The sequence below is a fragment of the Cydia strobilella genome, chromosome 17 (assembly GCF_947568885.1).
Source record: "Cydia strobilella chromosome 17, ilCydStro3.1, whole genome shotgun sequence".
Lineage (NCBI taxonomy): Eukaryota > Metazoa > Arthropoda > Insecta > Lepidoptera > Tortricidae > Cydia > Cydia strobilella.
Window position 1 is genome coordinate 601865 of NC_086057.1, and position 14769 is coordinate 616633.

General features: G+C 39.0%; 2 protein-coding genes and 1 long non-coding RNA gene across 4 annotated transcripts in view; all 3 read left to right on the forward strand.

Annotated features, from left to right (window-relative positions):
• LOC134748840 (uncharacterized) overlaps nucleotides 1–14769 on the forward strand; it is a 707412-nt gene that overhangs the window by 270795 nt on the left and 421848 nt on the right. The window lies entirely within an intron of this gene.
• Nucleotides 1–14769, forward strand: part of LOC134748822 (uncharacterized) — a 207472-nt gene that overhangs the window by 188889 nt on the left and 3814 nt on the right. Inside the window, exon 2 of one of the 2 annotated variants that reach the window (XM_063683630.1) lies at nucleotides 4032–4190. The exons of the other annotated variant lie outside the window; for it this stretch is intronic. Coding sequence (XP_063539700.1) covers nucleotides 4032–4118 — 87 coding nt within the window. The 3' untranslated portion in view covers nucleotides 4119–4190. Of the gene's footprint in view, nucleotides 1–4031; nucleotides 4191–14769 lie in introns of those variants that run through there. 2 annotated transcript variants of the gene reach the window in all.
• LOC134748837 (acetylcholine receptor subunit alpha-like 1) overlaps nucleotides 1–14769 on the forward strand; it is a 423890-nt gene that overhangs the window by 19098 nt on the left and 390023 nt on the right. The window lies entirely within an intron of this gene.

Genomic DNA, 14769 nt, shown 5'->3' on the forward strand with positions numbered 1-14769 from the left:
GCGCCGCCTGGCACGAACAGCCGGCCGGGCCGCGGTGCGGGAATGTTACTTTGCAACGGTCCACTCGTTACTGACATACGGTACGGAGCTGTGGGCCCGGGCCGCTGATTGGTACCGCATTTTCTCCCTCCAGAAGCTTGCACTCCGCGGTATGGCCAGCAAGCCCAACGACGCCCCTGCCCGCGATCTCTTTATAGATTTTAAAATCATGCCCCTACCCTGTATACTTATACAACAGGTATCTGTATTCACATACGATAATCGAGGGCTATTTAAGTGCAGAGGTACAAACCTAAGGTACCCCCTACGTAGCAACAAACACGCAGATAGATTAGTAGCAGAGCGCCACAGACTAGCGAAGTCGGCGAAATCGGTCTATTGTCTCGGACCATCAGTATTTAACCGCCTCCCGGAATGCGTCAGAAATGCATCTTCCACCGCCGGTTTTAAATCTAGGCTAAACAAGTGGCTCCTTACTAATATGTTCTATGACTACAATGAATTTTTTGACATGCCACTTACCTTATAATATAATGATAAATTATGAATTTGAAATATATAAATGAATACATGAAACGTATAAATAATTATAAATTCTAAATATAATATAGTTAGATGAATGTAACAAATAAACATATATGTAATGAATTGTAAATATAATTGTCATTAAGACTGTCTGCCTAAAAAACCTCAACTTTACCACGTGTATGTAGATTGTAGGTTTAATATGTATAAAACATAAACAGACCTGTAACGATTGTTATCAATAAAATTTCATTTTCATTTTCATTTTCATCATCTGTGAAAATTTCAACTGTCTAGCTATCACGGTTCATGAGATACAGCCTGGTGATAGACAGACAGACGGACAGAAGGACAGACGGACGGACAGACGGACAGCGGAGTCTTAGTAATTGGGTCCCGTTTTTACAATTTGGGTACGGAACCCTAAAAAAGACTCGCAAGTTGCAAAACTTACTGTTAAGTATATTAATTTGCACAGTCAGTAAGATCCGTAGGTATACATTTCCGCACGTACTAATTTTATAACTCAAAATCAGTAGCTACAACAGTAATATACACCTTTGTACTGAATATCCTGAAATTTCATTTCTTTGAAGTCAACTAAATCAATTACCGACCTCCCATCGATTAATGTAAACGTAGTAGTGCTACGCCGTGGCACTGCTACGCCGTAGCACTGCTACGCCGCTGCGCTTAACGCGTATTATAATTTCAATTTTAATAAATACCGTAGTACTTTGCGTAAATGCGTCCGCAGGCCGCAGTGATCTTTATTACTTAGATTTACGGTTGATAATTGAATGGAAAGCTTGTTAACAGCGTATTGAATAAATAGGTTACGTAAAGTGCCAGCTTGCTGTGTTTGAGGTATACATAGAAATTAAGGATTCTAGGCATGTAATAATTATTTGTTTTACAAGAGGGCAAATTTATTGTTTAACCTCTCGTGCTAATATTGATACCCGAGCAAGTGAAAGATTCCAAACTTGAATTCGAAAATTGGAATCTTGAGCGTTGCGACGGTTTCAAGGCACGGGGGTTGGTTTCAAAGCCTTCCAGTTGCCCGGTTGACATGGATTTTGACCTTTTTTTATTGCACTGGTTCTGTCTGGTCGGCATCTCGGAAGAATTTGCACTCGTTTCTCGATGCTAAACACTGGTTAGTAAGAAATAAAACAAAAAACAAAACAAGGATAATGTTAGTATTATTTAAGGTTAAAACAAAAACTAAAACTAACTTTAAGGGGGTGAAAAGGGTGGGTGGAAATTTCTATGGGGAATCGATAAAAAGCAGATTGGATAAAAAATAAGCTACCCAAATTACTAACTACGCAGACAAAGTCGCGGGCAAAAGCTAGTATGATATAAGACTGGTTTGTTCAAGCAATTGACTCTTGTGCTCGAGCAGACAACACATAGCCTGATATAATCAAGGTACATCGTCTCTATACTTACTCAACCTCATAATTGCAATAATCATTTGATGGAAATGTCGCTTTTCTTTCATTCGGAATACGGGTGCTTTTGTCATCAAATGAGTGTTGCAGATACGAGGTTGAGTAAGTATAGCGGCGACATGTGTCTGTGGCAGTCGGTGTCAATGTTATTGCTGAATTATGTAGTGGATCAGGTAAATTCGGTTTGTTTAAGTGACAACTGACATGCCGACCATACTTCTGTCCCACGCATAACAGCCGTGACAGATAAGGGTCTCCTCAGATATATCGATGCGCTGTCGGCAAAAGCCGATGGGAAAAAGCTTTGTGTCCTCGCAATAAGAGCGAAAAAGCTGTCGACGCGTCGACAGGCGCCGACCGATGCGAGCCTTAAGGGGCCCACTGACTATCAGTCCGCCGGACGATATCGGCCTGTCAGTTGTTCGGAACTGTCAAATTTTTGTTCTAACTGACAGGCCGATATCGTCCGGCGGACTGATAGTCAGTGGGCCCCTTTATTGTTTTTTGCAGGGGCAAACGTGCACACCGTCGCACTTCTCACTCACTACATACAAAATCCAATCTATAATAATGATACAAATACATAGAAAATGATGCACGTCACAGACAAATCTTGCACACCTCGATCTCTTGTACCTCGGCAGAGGGGGGATAGTGCGAATGCCGACTCCCTTCCGTGTTGCTCGAAGCATGCATACAGGCCAATTGGAACGTGCCCCGATATTTGAATCATATTGGTATGGATGGTATAGAAAGGATCGCAATCTCTTATGGCAGAATTGTTGTAAAAGTGACCGCGTTAAGCTTTAAATAATAGTTCCTAATCTCTCCGGTGGCGCTAGTTAGGCTCTGGGACATGAGTATAACATGAACCATATAAGGCAACAAATAACCCGACCAAATTACGTAGGTTGTTTTTTGGTAGTATTTCGGTGTATGGTGGCGCCGCCTAATTACTGTTTTTTGATGGACACTTTTCATACATAGAGATTTGGCTCCTTTATACAGTCTCCATGCATATTGGAATCATAATAATCAATTAGCTGTCATTCGCCCGTATACAAAAGATAATTATTTTAATTTAAATAGACAATAAGGCAAAAAAAATAAACACGTAGAAGAGTTCACTTCAACCAAATAATTCATCAGAATAATCTTGGTCGCTATTCAAAAAACTTTCTGATATCTATTCTATTTCAGTGTTAAAATAAAGACCCCTGGACCATATGTTAAACAATACATTCCCAAAATACACATATCCAGCTCAGCGATGCGTAAATACACGTTAAAACAATTCGGTTAATTGAAAACCCTTGTTACGCGTACTGGAGGCCGAATCGAATTTTATGAAGCTAGAACATTTATTATTGATATGATACGAACTTCACTCGCAGTGCATCTGACTCGTGCTTATTTTTGAGCGTGAGAGGTAGCTGTGTTTGAATTAGGTATAAAACTAGTGGCTCTGTAAGCGGTAGCTGTGTTTGAATTAGATATAAAGGGGCCCACTGACTATCAGTCCGCCGGACGATATCGGCCTGTCAGTTAGAACAAAAATTTGACAGTTCCGAACAACTGACAGGCCGATATCGTCCGGCGGACTGATAGTCAGTGGACCCCTTAAAACTAGTGGCTCTGTAAGCGGTAGACCTCGCTTTAAGCTTAAATTTTTTTTTAATACTTAGACCAAGATAAGTTTGCAACGATTTCGATAGCACACGCAGTACAAGTCACGTTAAACGTCAAACTTCTATAAAATTATGACGTATATAATAAATAACACTTACTGCGTATGCTATCAAAATCGTTGCGAACTTTTCTTGGTCTAACTACTTTGTTGAGTCATTAGAGTAAGTTTGAAACATCTTTTTGTACTGCAAGTCATGTCTTAACGTAGGTCATCATCATCTTCCTCGCGTTGTCACGGCATTTTGCCACGGCTCATGGGAGCCTGAGGTCCGCTTGGCAACGAATCCCAAGAATTGGCGTAGGCACTAGTTTTTACGAAAGCGACTGCCATCTGACCTTCCAACCCAGAGGGGAAACTAGGCCTTGTTGCGATTAGTCCGGTTTCCTCACGACGTTTTCCTTCACCGAAAAGCGACTGGTAAATATCAAATGATATTTCGTACATAAGTACCGAAAAACTCATTGGTACGAGCCGGGGTTTGAACCCGCGACCTCTGGATTGCAAGTCGCACGTTCTTACCGGTAGACCACCAGCGCTCTCATGTCTAAACGTAGGTATTCTAGTATATTTATAACAAATCAAGTTAAGATTTTTATGCCTCGAATACCTGGATTATAATTACGATGCTCATCCACTGATATTCAGAGCTTGACCAAACTCAATGTTTTCAGGGATCTAGTAAAATTGTGGCCGCATGTTTTGCGCAATCCCAAATTGACTAGGTACCTAGAGATAGTGGCTGTTTTTAGGGTTCCGTACCCAAAGGGTAAAAACGGGACCCTATTACTAAGACTCCAATGTCCGTCTGTCTGTCTGTCTGTCGGCAATGGTGACATTTGTCAAAAGTCAGAATCTTATTTTTTTTTTTTTTATACCACGTCGGTGGCAATCAAGCATACGGCCCGCCTGATGGTAAGCAGTTACCGTAGCCTATGAGCGCCTGCAACACCAGAGATATTACACGCGCGTTGCCGACCCTTTAAAAACCTGTACACTCCTTTTTTGAAGAACCCCATACTGTAGCCCCTCGGGAAAACCTCGGCAGGGAGCTCATTCCACAGCCGAAGCGTACGCGGGAGGAAATTCCTCTTAAACCGCACAGTACGCGACCATTTAGGTGCTAGGGTGTGAGGATGAACACCCTGCCGATGGCGAGCGGTGCGGTGATAGAAAGCGGCCGTTGGCATCATGTCAAACAATTCTTCAGAGCACAGCCCATTGTACAAGCGGTAGAACACACACAAGGAGGCGAAGTCTCTCCTTAGACTTAAAGGTTCGATACCGCTTGTGAGTTTGGGATCGTCGACGATTCGTACGATTAGTGTCATAAATAAAAAAGTTAATCAAAAAGGTCGAAGAAGGTTTCATACTATTTATTACCTCAGGAGCTACCATCTATTGGAGCTACTAACGCATACTGCCTCCAAAGTAAAATATCGTAATTTGTTATATAAGTTATAACCGCTACACCCACAGAAATAAATATACCATAGAAGATGCAAATGCATCTACTTCGCGTGTTCGAAACCCGACCAAGCGTCGAGGTTGACCGTCGCTCTTTACAGTCCACGCGCGTCAGTTGTTGCAGCCGGACGTCCATGAAAACTTAAAAAATGCTTCGTTGCATGATAATTAACTGCAACAGCCCAAAAATTGCGAGCACCCAAAGGCAAGAACATATTTTCTATCACCGATAAGTAATTTTAAAATTATATTATGCGTAAATTTTGTATGGAAAAGTCGGCACGCTTGGTTTCAATACAAATCGTGGTATTTGCGTCATCTAACGTATGTATTCAATCTGGGGCTACACCGGTTGTTATGATACTTTGTATACTGGTTCTAAATATCCTATTGTATATGTACATTTCGGCTGTGTCCAATGGCTAGGGACACCCTGTATATTATACATAATTATATGAGGGATAAAGATAGATAAGAGTTTTTTTTGCATATAACCGGCGATTGACCCTAGTGACCCTAGTCACACTTTATGGAAAGTGAAGACCGTTTAACCTTACTCGCAGCGCTTCTTTTTTGCACCAGAGTGAGAACCACTGCGAGTGAAATCAATATTATATAAATTTAAATGTGGAAAAATTACTGCCTTGGGTGAGACTTGAACTCACGGCCTCTGGATAGATACTCCAGCGCTCTGCCAACTGAGCCACCAAGACCTCATCCATAGTCAGCAAATCTTCCCACTATATGGGTCTAGGGGACCCTAGCGACATCTACCGTAAGAGTGTTAGACTTCTTAAACGGCCACCGGAGTTCCAAGTCATATTGGAAATTCACCAGTTACGATGTGCTACCCATTCTAAATTAATTTTTAACAAGCAGAAACGTCTGCGATCGATGCTATTAAGCTTAGCGCTGAGCGCTGGAGTATCTATACAGAGGCCGTGAGTTCAAGTCTCACCCAAGGCAGTAATTTTTCCACTTTTAAATTTATTCTAAGCTTAATAGCATCAATCGCAGACGTTTCTGCTTGTTAAAAATTAAATGAATATTTGATCCTAAAAGGCCATAAAATTAAATAAATTACTGTTGGTAAAGTTTGAATAGGCTTACGGGCTAATTCGAACAATGATTTAGATATCAGCTAGATATCCATTAGATATGAAACAGAAACGATAACGAGATATTTAAGAAAGTCATGTCAAATTTGACATTTCTGCGATTCCGAATGTCCTCTTGAACGATCTCTTTAAGATTTGCTTAAGATATTACTTATACATCCAATGGATATCTAATGGATATCCCAAAACGTCACAATAATTGTAGCGTGAAATGACAATTGGTTTCTCGAATCGAACTGCAAAAGATAACTAGTTGAGAACTAAACTATAACGTATCTAATCTCGTATTGTTCTCGTATCTAGTAATTATCACGTTGTTCTAATTGACCGGTTAGTTACTTGTCAAATGCTGAAACAAGTTATTAGTTTCGGGCTTTGGCCCTAAACTTGTCAACCCGAGGTTTGACCAGACAAATCTAGGAATTTCTTCTTCATTTATTTACTTTGTGCTGTAGGGCTAACAGGACCTCGATTATAAGCGTAGAATAATTACACGACTGTGACAACCCTTGGGGCGGAAGCAAAGTAAACGCAATTATTACATTATTACATTTGGCTGTGCAACTCTGCTTATACAAAAATGGACTCCAATTCGAGTGGAGAAGGTTGTTTTTCGTTTGGCATGTGATATAATCGAGATTATAATAATTATTGTTTGCCAAGGGATGTGGGTTTGACATTTAATTCTTTCCTACTTATTTTATAGTAGAGTTTGCCTAAGGGAAGAAATTAGATAATTTGTGAAACCGTTTCTTCACACTGTAGAAAAATGATTACTCGGTTAGTTGAAAATATTAACCGTTTAGTCGTTTATTTTTTATGCTTTTATACCATTTTCAAAGAAATGTAGGAATTTTTAATTTAATTTACTACAAAATGGCCTGATGAGACATATACAATGTGTGGCCTGTAATAGGAGCAAAAATTTAAACTGTAGGCTATACTCCTCAAACTGACCAACATTTGTTCAGCGACTTTTAAAAATAATGAAGACTTGGACTTCGTATTTTTCATACAAAATAAATATTATCTTCAATGTACGCCATCATTGTGATTGACGTTGCCTGTCACACCTTAAACATAACAAAATTCGCAATACATTGCGTCTTGGAAAAAACTTTAGTGTATTAAAAATCAAAACACAAGTTATTTTTAAAAGTCACTGAACAAATGCTGGTTGGTATGAGTACAGCCTACAGTTTAATTTTTTGCTCCTATTACAGGCCACACATTGTATATAGACAGTAATAGTTTCATTTTGAAAGTTTTGGCCCTAAAGTTACTAAAATAATTTTCCTGGATGACAAATAGGTACTTAAGAAGAGCAGACTGCGTTAATTCGAACAAAACTTTAGACAATACCCACAAAAAGCGACTGATCTTTAAAGAAAAAGTAAAAAAAAAGTTCTACGTGAAATAGCTGGCACAAAAGAAACATTATTTCAACAATACCGAAATAAAAATGTTTCAAGGTTGTACGTGGTAATCGGTTAATTTTACCGGTATTCAATTCTTTTTCGATTTATTCAAAATATTTTCATCTACCAAGACCCGTTTTATCAAATAAAATCTCACATAAGTTCCAAATGGGGCCCTTTGTTTGACATAATTATTGAAAGTCATAATGTAATGATTGTCATATTATCATTAGTCCTAATTCTGAAACCGTTAACTTTTCAGGATTTTCCTCAGGTTATCCTATAGATAGGTTAGGTTAGGTTTGTTTTATGACAATCCTGAAAAGTTACGCGTTTCTGAGAAAAACCAAACTATGACTAACAAAAATGTGGACAAACACTACATTATGACTTAAAACTACATGGGAAACAATAGAGACCCGTTCCAAATACAACGGTAAACAAAATTCATTCATCAATAATAAGTTTTAATAAATCCCCGTATGCACGTTGCTTTGTTCGTCGCGGTCTCGATACGCAGTCGCGCGTGACGACCAGCAGATACCGGCATTTCTGGACAATTTAATAACAGCTACATTTTGACACGAGGCGACCGGCGACCGGTGCGCTCGTGTCGCCATTATGCAGGCAATATTGAAAAAGGGTTAATTTCGATTGGGATATAAAGAATTCTGTTTTAATTTTCACGCTGGTTTATGCTCGCAAAATGCAACAGTCTCATTAGGCATATCTCTTGCTGTTATTGGTGCGATTGGTGCCACTAACAAATTGTTTAAATGGTTTGTAGTGTTACCACAGATCACTAATATAAAAGATTTGAAAAGCCCATATGTTGGAAATATTTGCTGCCCATGGATGAGGTCTTGGTAGCTAGTCCAGAGCCAGAGCCAGAGCACTGGGCTAGTGATCCAGTGGTCGTGAGTTCAAGTCTCACCCAAGATAGTAAATTATTCTACTTTAAATTTTATTATAATTCCTTTTTATTCTAGTTTCTGTTTGATACATAATTACTATAAAAGATTAAAAGTTAAATATTTAATAACAGCTACATTTTGACACGAGGCGACCGGCGACCGGTGCGCTCGTGTCGCCATTATGCAGGCAATATTGAAAAAGGGTTAATTTCGATTGGGATATAAAGAGTTCTGTTTTAATTTTCACGCTGGTTTATACTCGCAAAATGCAACAGTCTCATTAGGCATATCTCTCGCTGTTATTGATTGGTGCCACTTTAACAAATTGTTTAAATGGTTTGTAGTGTTACCACAGATCACTAATATAAAAGATTTGAAAAGCTCATATGGTGGAAATATTTGCTGCCCATGGATGAGGTATTGGTAGCTCAGATACCAGAGTACTGGACTAGTTATCCAGTGGTCGTGAGTTCAAGTCTCACCCAAGACAGGAAATTATTCTACTTTTAATTTTATTCTAAGCTTAATAGCAACGTTCGCAGACGTTTCTGTTTTATACAAAATTACTATAAAAGATTAAAAGTTAAATATCAAAAGTTTGACCAAAATCGAAATGATGTTAACTTACAGAAATTACATATGGAAGAGTAAATTATTTGTTTTTGCAATTGCATTATATCTCCTGAATCAGCTTTTTGTTGTTTCAAGTTCGCTGATCTTACGTTTTCGTACATTTAAGCGACCGTTAGCGGCTGCTATGAAACTCAAGTGGTAACGTGTTTTCATTTGTACGTGCCTCTTTCGCAATCATGAAAAAATGTATCTATATTATTATTTTATATTTAATTTTATAGTTTTTAGTGACATAAAATCTGTTATTGACGTTGGAAATCATTATATAATACAACTATGAAATCATTTAAAGTTAAATAATACATGATTTTATTAATAAAAATAATTAATTCAAAAAAGTAAAACTAAATTACAACAAATACAATATTACCCCCCACTCTGATTATCCCCCGGACCAAATGTGCCAAAAATACTGGCGGCATTACCTCGCTGAATGGCCAGGGATATCTTTTGGACGAGGAAAGAACCAGAGCGAGGGTCGCCGCCCCTTTCCCTTAAGCGTCGCCCTATATCCTTAATAAAGGCTTTGGCCTCGGCACACCATTAATATAATATATAATATATAATACATTGTCAAATATATTGTACATACATGAATCAATCTTTAGATTTAAGATAATTGCCGTGCCCTACCAGGGTTCATAAATATATTGTACATACATGAATCAATCTTTAGATTTAAGATAATTGCCGTGCCCTACCAGGGTTCATAAATATATTGTACATACATGAATCAATCTTTAGATTTAAGATAATTGCCGTGCCCTACCAGGGTTCATAAATATATTGTACATACATGAATCAATCTTTAGATTTAAGATAATTGCCGTGCCCTACCAGGGTTCATGTGAAACAAACTATGAATATGAATATGTATATAATGGCTTTACATTTTTGCACACTTCAATTATCTTTAAGACAATGTTATTTTAGATCTGTGAGTGTCACCTATACCTATACAAGCTGAGGAATGACGATTTTGATGAGTGATAAGCCACAAGTGTGATAAGGGAAAAGTGTGGACTGAACGAAGATGTAGTGACAAAAATTGAGAAAGGTATGTTGAGATGGTTTGGACACGTGGAAAGAATGGGTGAAATAAGGCTAACAAAGAGTGTATAAGGGAGAGGTAGAAACGGGAGTTGGAAGGGGCAGACCTCGGAGGACTTTCACTGATCAGATCGGGGAAATCCTGAAGAAAGGCCAGGTCAAGAGCACCTTAAACCGGCGAGCGTGTATGAGGAATGTTATGAAAGTGAAGGAAGCGAAAGAGGTATGCCAGGATCGTAGCAAGTGGAAATCCGTGATCTCTGCCTACCCCTCCGGGAAATATAGGTAGGCGTGATTATATGTATGTATGTATGTATGTATGTATAAGCCACATCAATGCTTTTACATTTTACAATTTCATTATTTTTCACATTATATTACCAAGGCAAATAAATACAAACCGAAAACTATTATTACGCAGCAAATTAAATGGTTTTCAACAAAAATGAGTCCATTCTCCATCAAAGAGCAAAATCCTCAAAGTAATAAATTGTTGCTTTATTTAAAAGTACGCATAATGAAACCGAACTGGAGTTTCAGGGCGATTCTGTGAAAATGTGGTTTACCTGAAGAACTTTTCAAACACCTCGATTGAAACCCGAATACATTGTCAGGAACCTTTATAAATGGGTGAATCAACTTTTTCTTGTCACTCGTTGCCATGGTTACGTTCTCCTGGGTCACTCTTAAAACCCCGATTTTATGGTAATTAAAATAACCAAACATGCATTTTTGTGGTAGATATAAGGCTGAGCTAATAAGCACGTTTGTGGATCGTTATACAACATTTCGTCTAACAAACTGTGTTAATATTGTCCCCTGGCTGACGGGACACAATAACAACAAGAAATAGTTGATTCACCCAAATATACAGTTCAAGAAAAAACAGTATCCTTGCCAAGAGCTTGACATGAACATATTCGCTTGCGACTGCGTAAGCAAATTCGCAATGCATCTCCCTCTTACTCAAACTGATATTGGTGCAAGTGAGATGCACTGCGTTTGTGTTGACGCAGTCGTGAGTGAAATTGTACCATCAGCCGTAAAAGTGCATGGCGTCTTTATCAATGCATTCATTCATAATTTCTCCATGCAATTTTGCAGCTCACCATATGCATTATGCATTAAAACACTCGTTTGGTGTTTTTATGAAACTGATTTTCAGCTCGTTTCATAAACACATACTCGTATTTTAATGCCTTTCATTATGCAGCAGTCACATAAACTACTATAAAATCTAAACTTACAGGGGTCCACCCATTACCAGTCCGCCGGACGATATCGTTCTGTCAGGTAGAACAAAAATTTGACAGTGAACAACTGACAGGCCGATAGAGAGCGTGCATAAACTGTAGGGGGCAACACAGGAGACGTCAGATTTTTGGTGCGAGGCGTAAATGTGCAGTTTATGCTTCCAAAGTAGCCCACAAGATGGCAGCACTTGCTTTGGCGTGAAGTGTCATGTACATGTGATGTTTATGGTTCCGATTCAGGCCACAAGATGGCAGACCCTCCAACGCGCATGGTCCCTATATGGTCCGGCGGACTCGTAATGGGTGGGCCCCTTAACACTCATACACATATACACAAAAGTAACAAAATTAATATAAAAGGGAAAATACTAAAAATAAACCTAATACCGCTCACTCGACACGTTTCGGCATTCGAATTTTTTATTCATCAAGATCAAAGGGAATCCAACAAAAGTGTTTCACGGTTGACAAATAGAGCTTACTTAAAGTAACATTGTGGGTTATTGAGCAGAAAATTTGCGTTGATTTCGCTCTTAGCTGCAGACGAGTGGATTGAGTTTTTTTATACCACGTCGGTGGCAAACGAGCATACGGCCCGCCTGATGGTAAGCAGTCACCGTAACCTATGGACGCCTGCAACAGCAGAGATTTTACATGCGCAAAACCTGTACACTCCTTTTTCGAAGAAATACTTAACACCCGGAAACTTAATACTACCCGGAATACTTATACACCGGGAAAACCTCGGCAGGGAGCTCATTCCACAGGCGAAGCGTGCGCGGGAGGAAATTCCTTTTAAACCGCACAGTACGCGACCATTTAGGTTCTAGGGTACGAGGATGAACACCCTGCCGGCGGCGAGCGGTGCGATGATAGAAAGCGGCCGTTAGCATCATGTCAAACAATTTCGGTGTTCTATCGGATACATTTCGGGGAGTGCGCACAGGAACTACACGACCTGATCCCACCTTCCCCTTTCCATCATCGGACATCCAGGCGCGGGGAGCGAATGCACCCGTTCGTGGTCCACATTCCATTCGTTCGGACGAAACGTTTTGCCTCCTCCTTTTTGGTACGGACGGCTAAGGAATGGAATGCGCTCCCGCCATCTGTATTCCCTGATCAATATGACCTCGGTTTCTTTAAAACAAGAGTGAATAGGCTGTTACTGAACCGGTGAGCTCCATCTTAGGCCCTGTCTTCACTTTCCATCAGGTGTGACTAGGGCCAATCGCCGATCAGTTTATAATAATAAAAAATCTTCAGAACACAGCCCATTGTACAAGCGGTAGAACATATTTTGAAACTAACTTGTTTTGTTATTGATAAGATCAAGGGAATGGTCATGGTAAACATGAAAATATCAAATGGCATAATGGTTTTTAATCCTTAGCCATATTCTGCGAGAAATAATATATTTTTTGTACAGTCGGCAACAATATTAGCGGATGAAACAACGCTCCAAAAGTATCTGCCACGTAGCTTTTCCAAATATATCTTGGGACATGTTTCCAGGCAGAGTGATGGCAGGTGGACCAAAATGTTGACGGATTGGTGGCCGCTTTCGGATGAAAGAAGCGCCTGGCGTCCGTTGGCTCGTTGGGTGGATGACGTTCGAAAAATTGCGGGGCACTTTTGGATGAGACTAGCCCAGGACCGGAATAAGTGACGTGTAAGGCCTATGCTCAGCAGTGGGCGATTGAAGGCTAGAATGATGATGATGATGATCTTGTATCTCTACTCACGTTATTAATTATCTCACAGTCTAATAATTGTTCTACTTACATAGTGGGCCTTATGTTTTTCTGTTTATATAATTATTAGAGAATGCTAAATACTTTTGACGCATAGTTTGTTTCATTACTTTTGATGCTGACTTTACCTACTAAAACAGAAAACAAATCTTAGCATTATGAAACATTTTTTATTATATTACGCCTTAGCTTCCAAATATTTTTAGGAGTAATCTTTCAATAAAATTGAAGTAATTTTTCGAATTCACCTTGCGAACGTTGTTATTTCGCAAGGGAGTAAGATTTTTCATCATTTTATAGAAATTTTCCGGCGCTCGCAAAGTATCAGGGCAATGAATTTTATGATTATAATTATTTATTTTCATATTTGTAATAGACACTTTAAAAATCTATAAATTTAATCAATAAATGTCAATATACAGAAAAAAAAAACAATTCCATAACAACTTAAGGCTAAACTTAAGCCTTTAAAAATTAAAACGCTTATTTTAGTTTACTGCCGAAAAGGCGTTGCGGGCAACACGTATATTCTTTAAATACCTAAATATTTTTTTAGTGTTAGTATACTATTAAATGAGTAGGAGCTTAATAAACGACGCAAGTTTGAAGTTTCATCAAACAATTATACGTAGGTAATCATAAAAACGAATAGTAGTTAATGTTAATTACTTACTACGAGAATAATAATTTTAATAATTTCTAGGTATACTAAGGAACAAATAATACCTACCTAATTTAAATGTAGGTAAAAAAAATATATATTATTTAAAATTTATTACATGAAGTGTCTAATTTTAATTATTTTAATTATATTCTATTTCTTATTCAAGCTTACGTAGGGAAGAAGACCGCTAGGCTGAAGTGGGACTGGGCAGGTCACATCTGCCGCATGCATCCGGATAGGTGGGCTAGAATAGCCACCAAGTGGATGCCGCAAAATAAGCGCGGCCGTGGCAGGCCCAGACGGAGATGGCGGGACGACTTAGACACCTTCACTAATAACTGGCCGGAAAAAGCTCAACAATGGGAGTCATGGAAATCAAGGGGAGAGGCCTTTGCCCAGCAGTGGGACACTATAACAGGTTATAAATAATATAATTCAAGTTTAGGAAATAATTTTATTAAGATGTCTACTTATATTTTTGATATAAGTCGAACGAAACACGTCTCGCTTGCACCGTACATACTCACGAAAAAATAAAGAGAGATCAATTTGTTACGTTCAAAAAACTCGCGGTCAGCAATATAAACTAATTGCCAACGTATTCCTACATATACCACTAAAAGTGCGCAATATTTCCTCGCCAATCGTAATGGAAATATTAATGCTCGGCAATTTTTAATCCCCTGCAATTTCGCCCTCCATTCCAACCTTTCACGCTCAATCACGCTGTCAGCTTACTACTTACTCCCTTCGGTCACCCCCGACTAGGGGGGGGTCAAGGAAATGGCTACAATATACAGAGGGGGGAATTTGTGTTGCACAGCGCTTT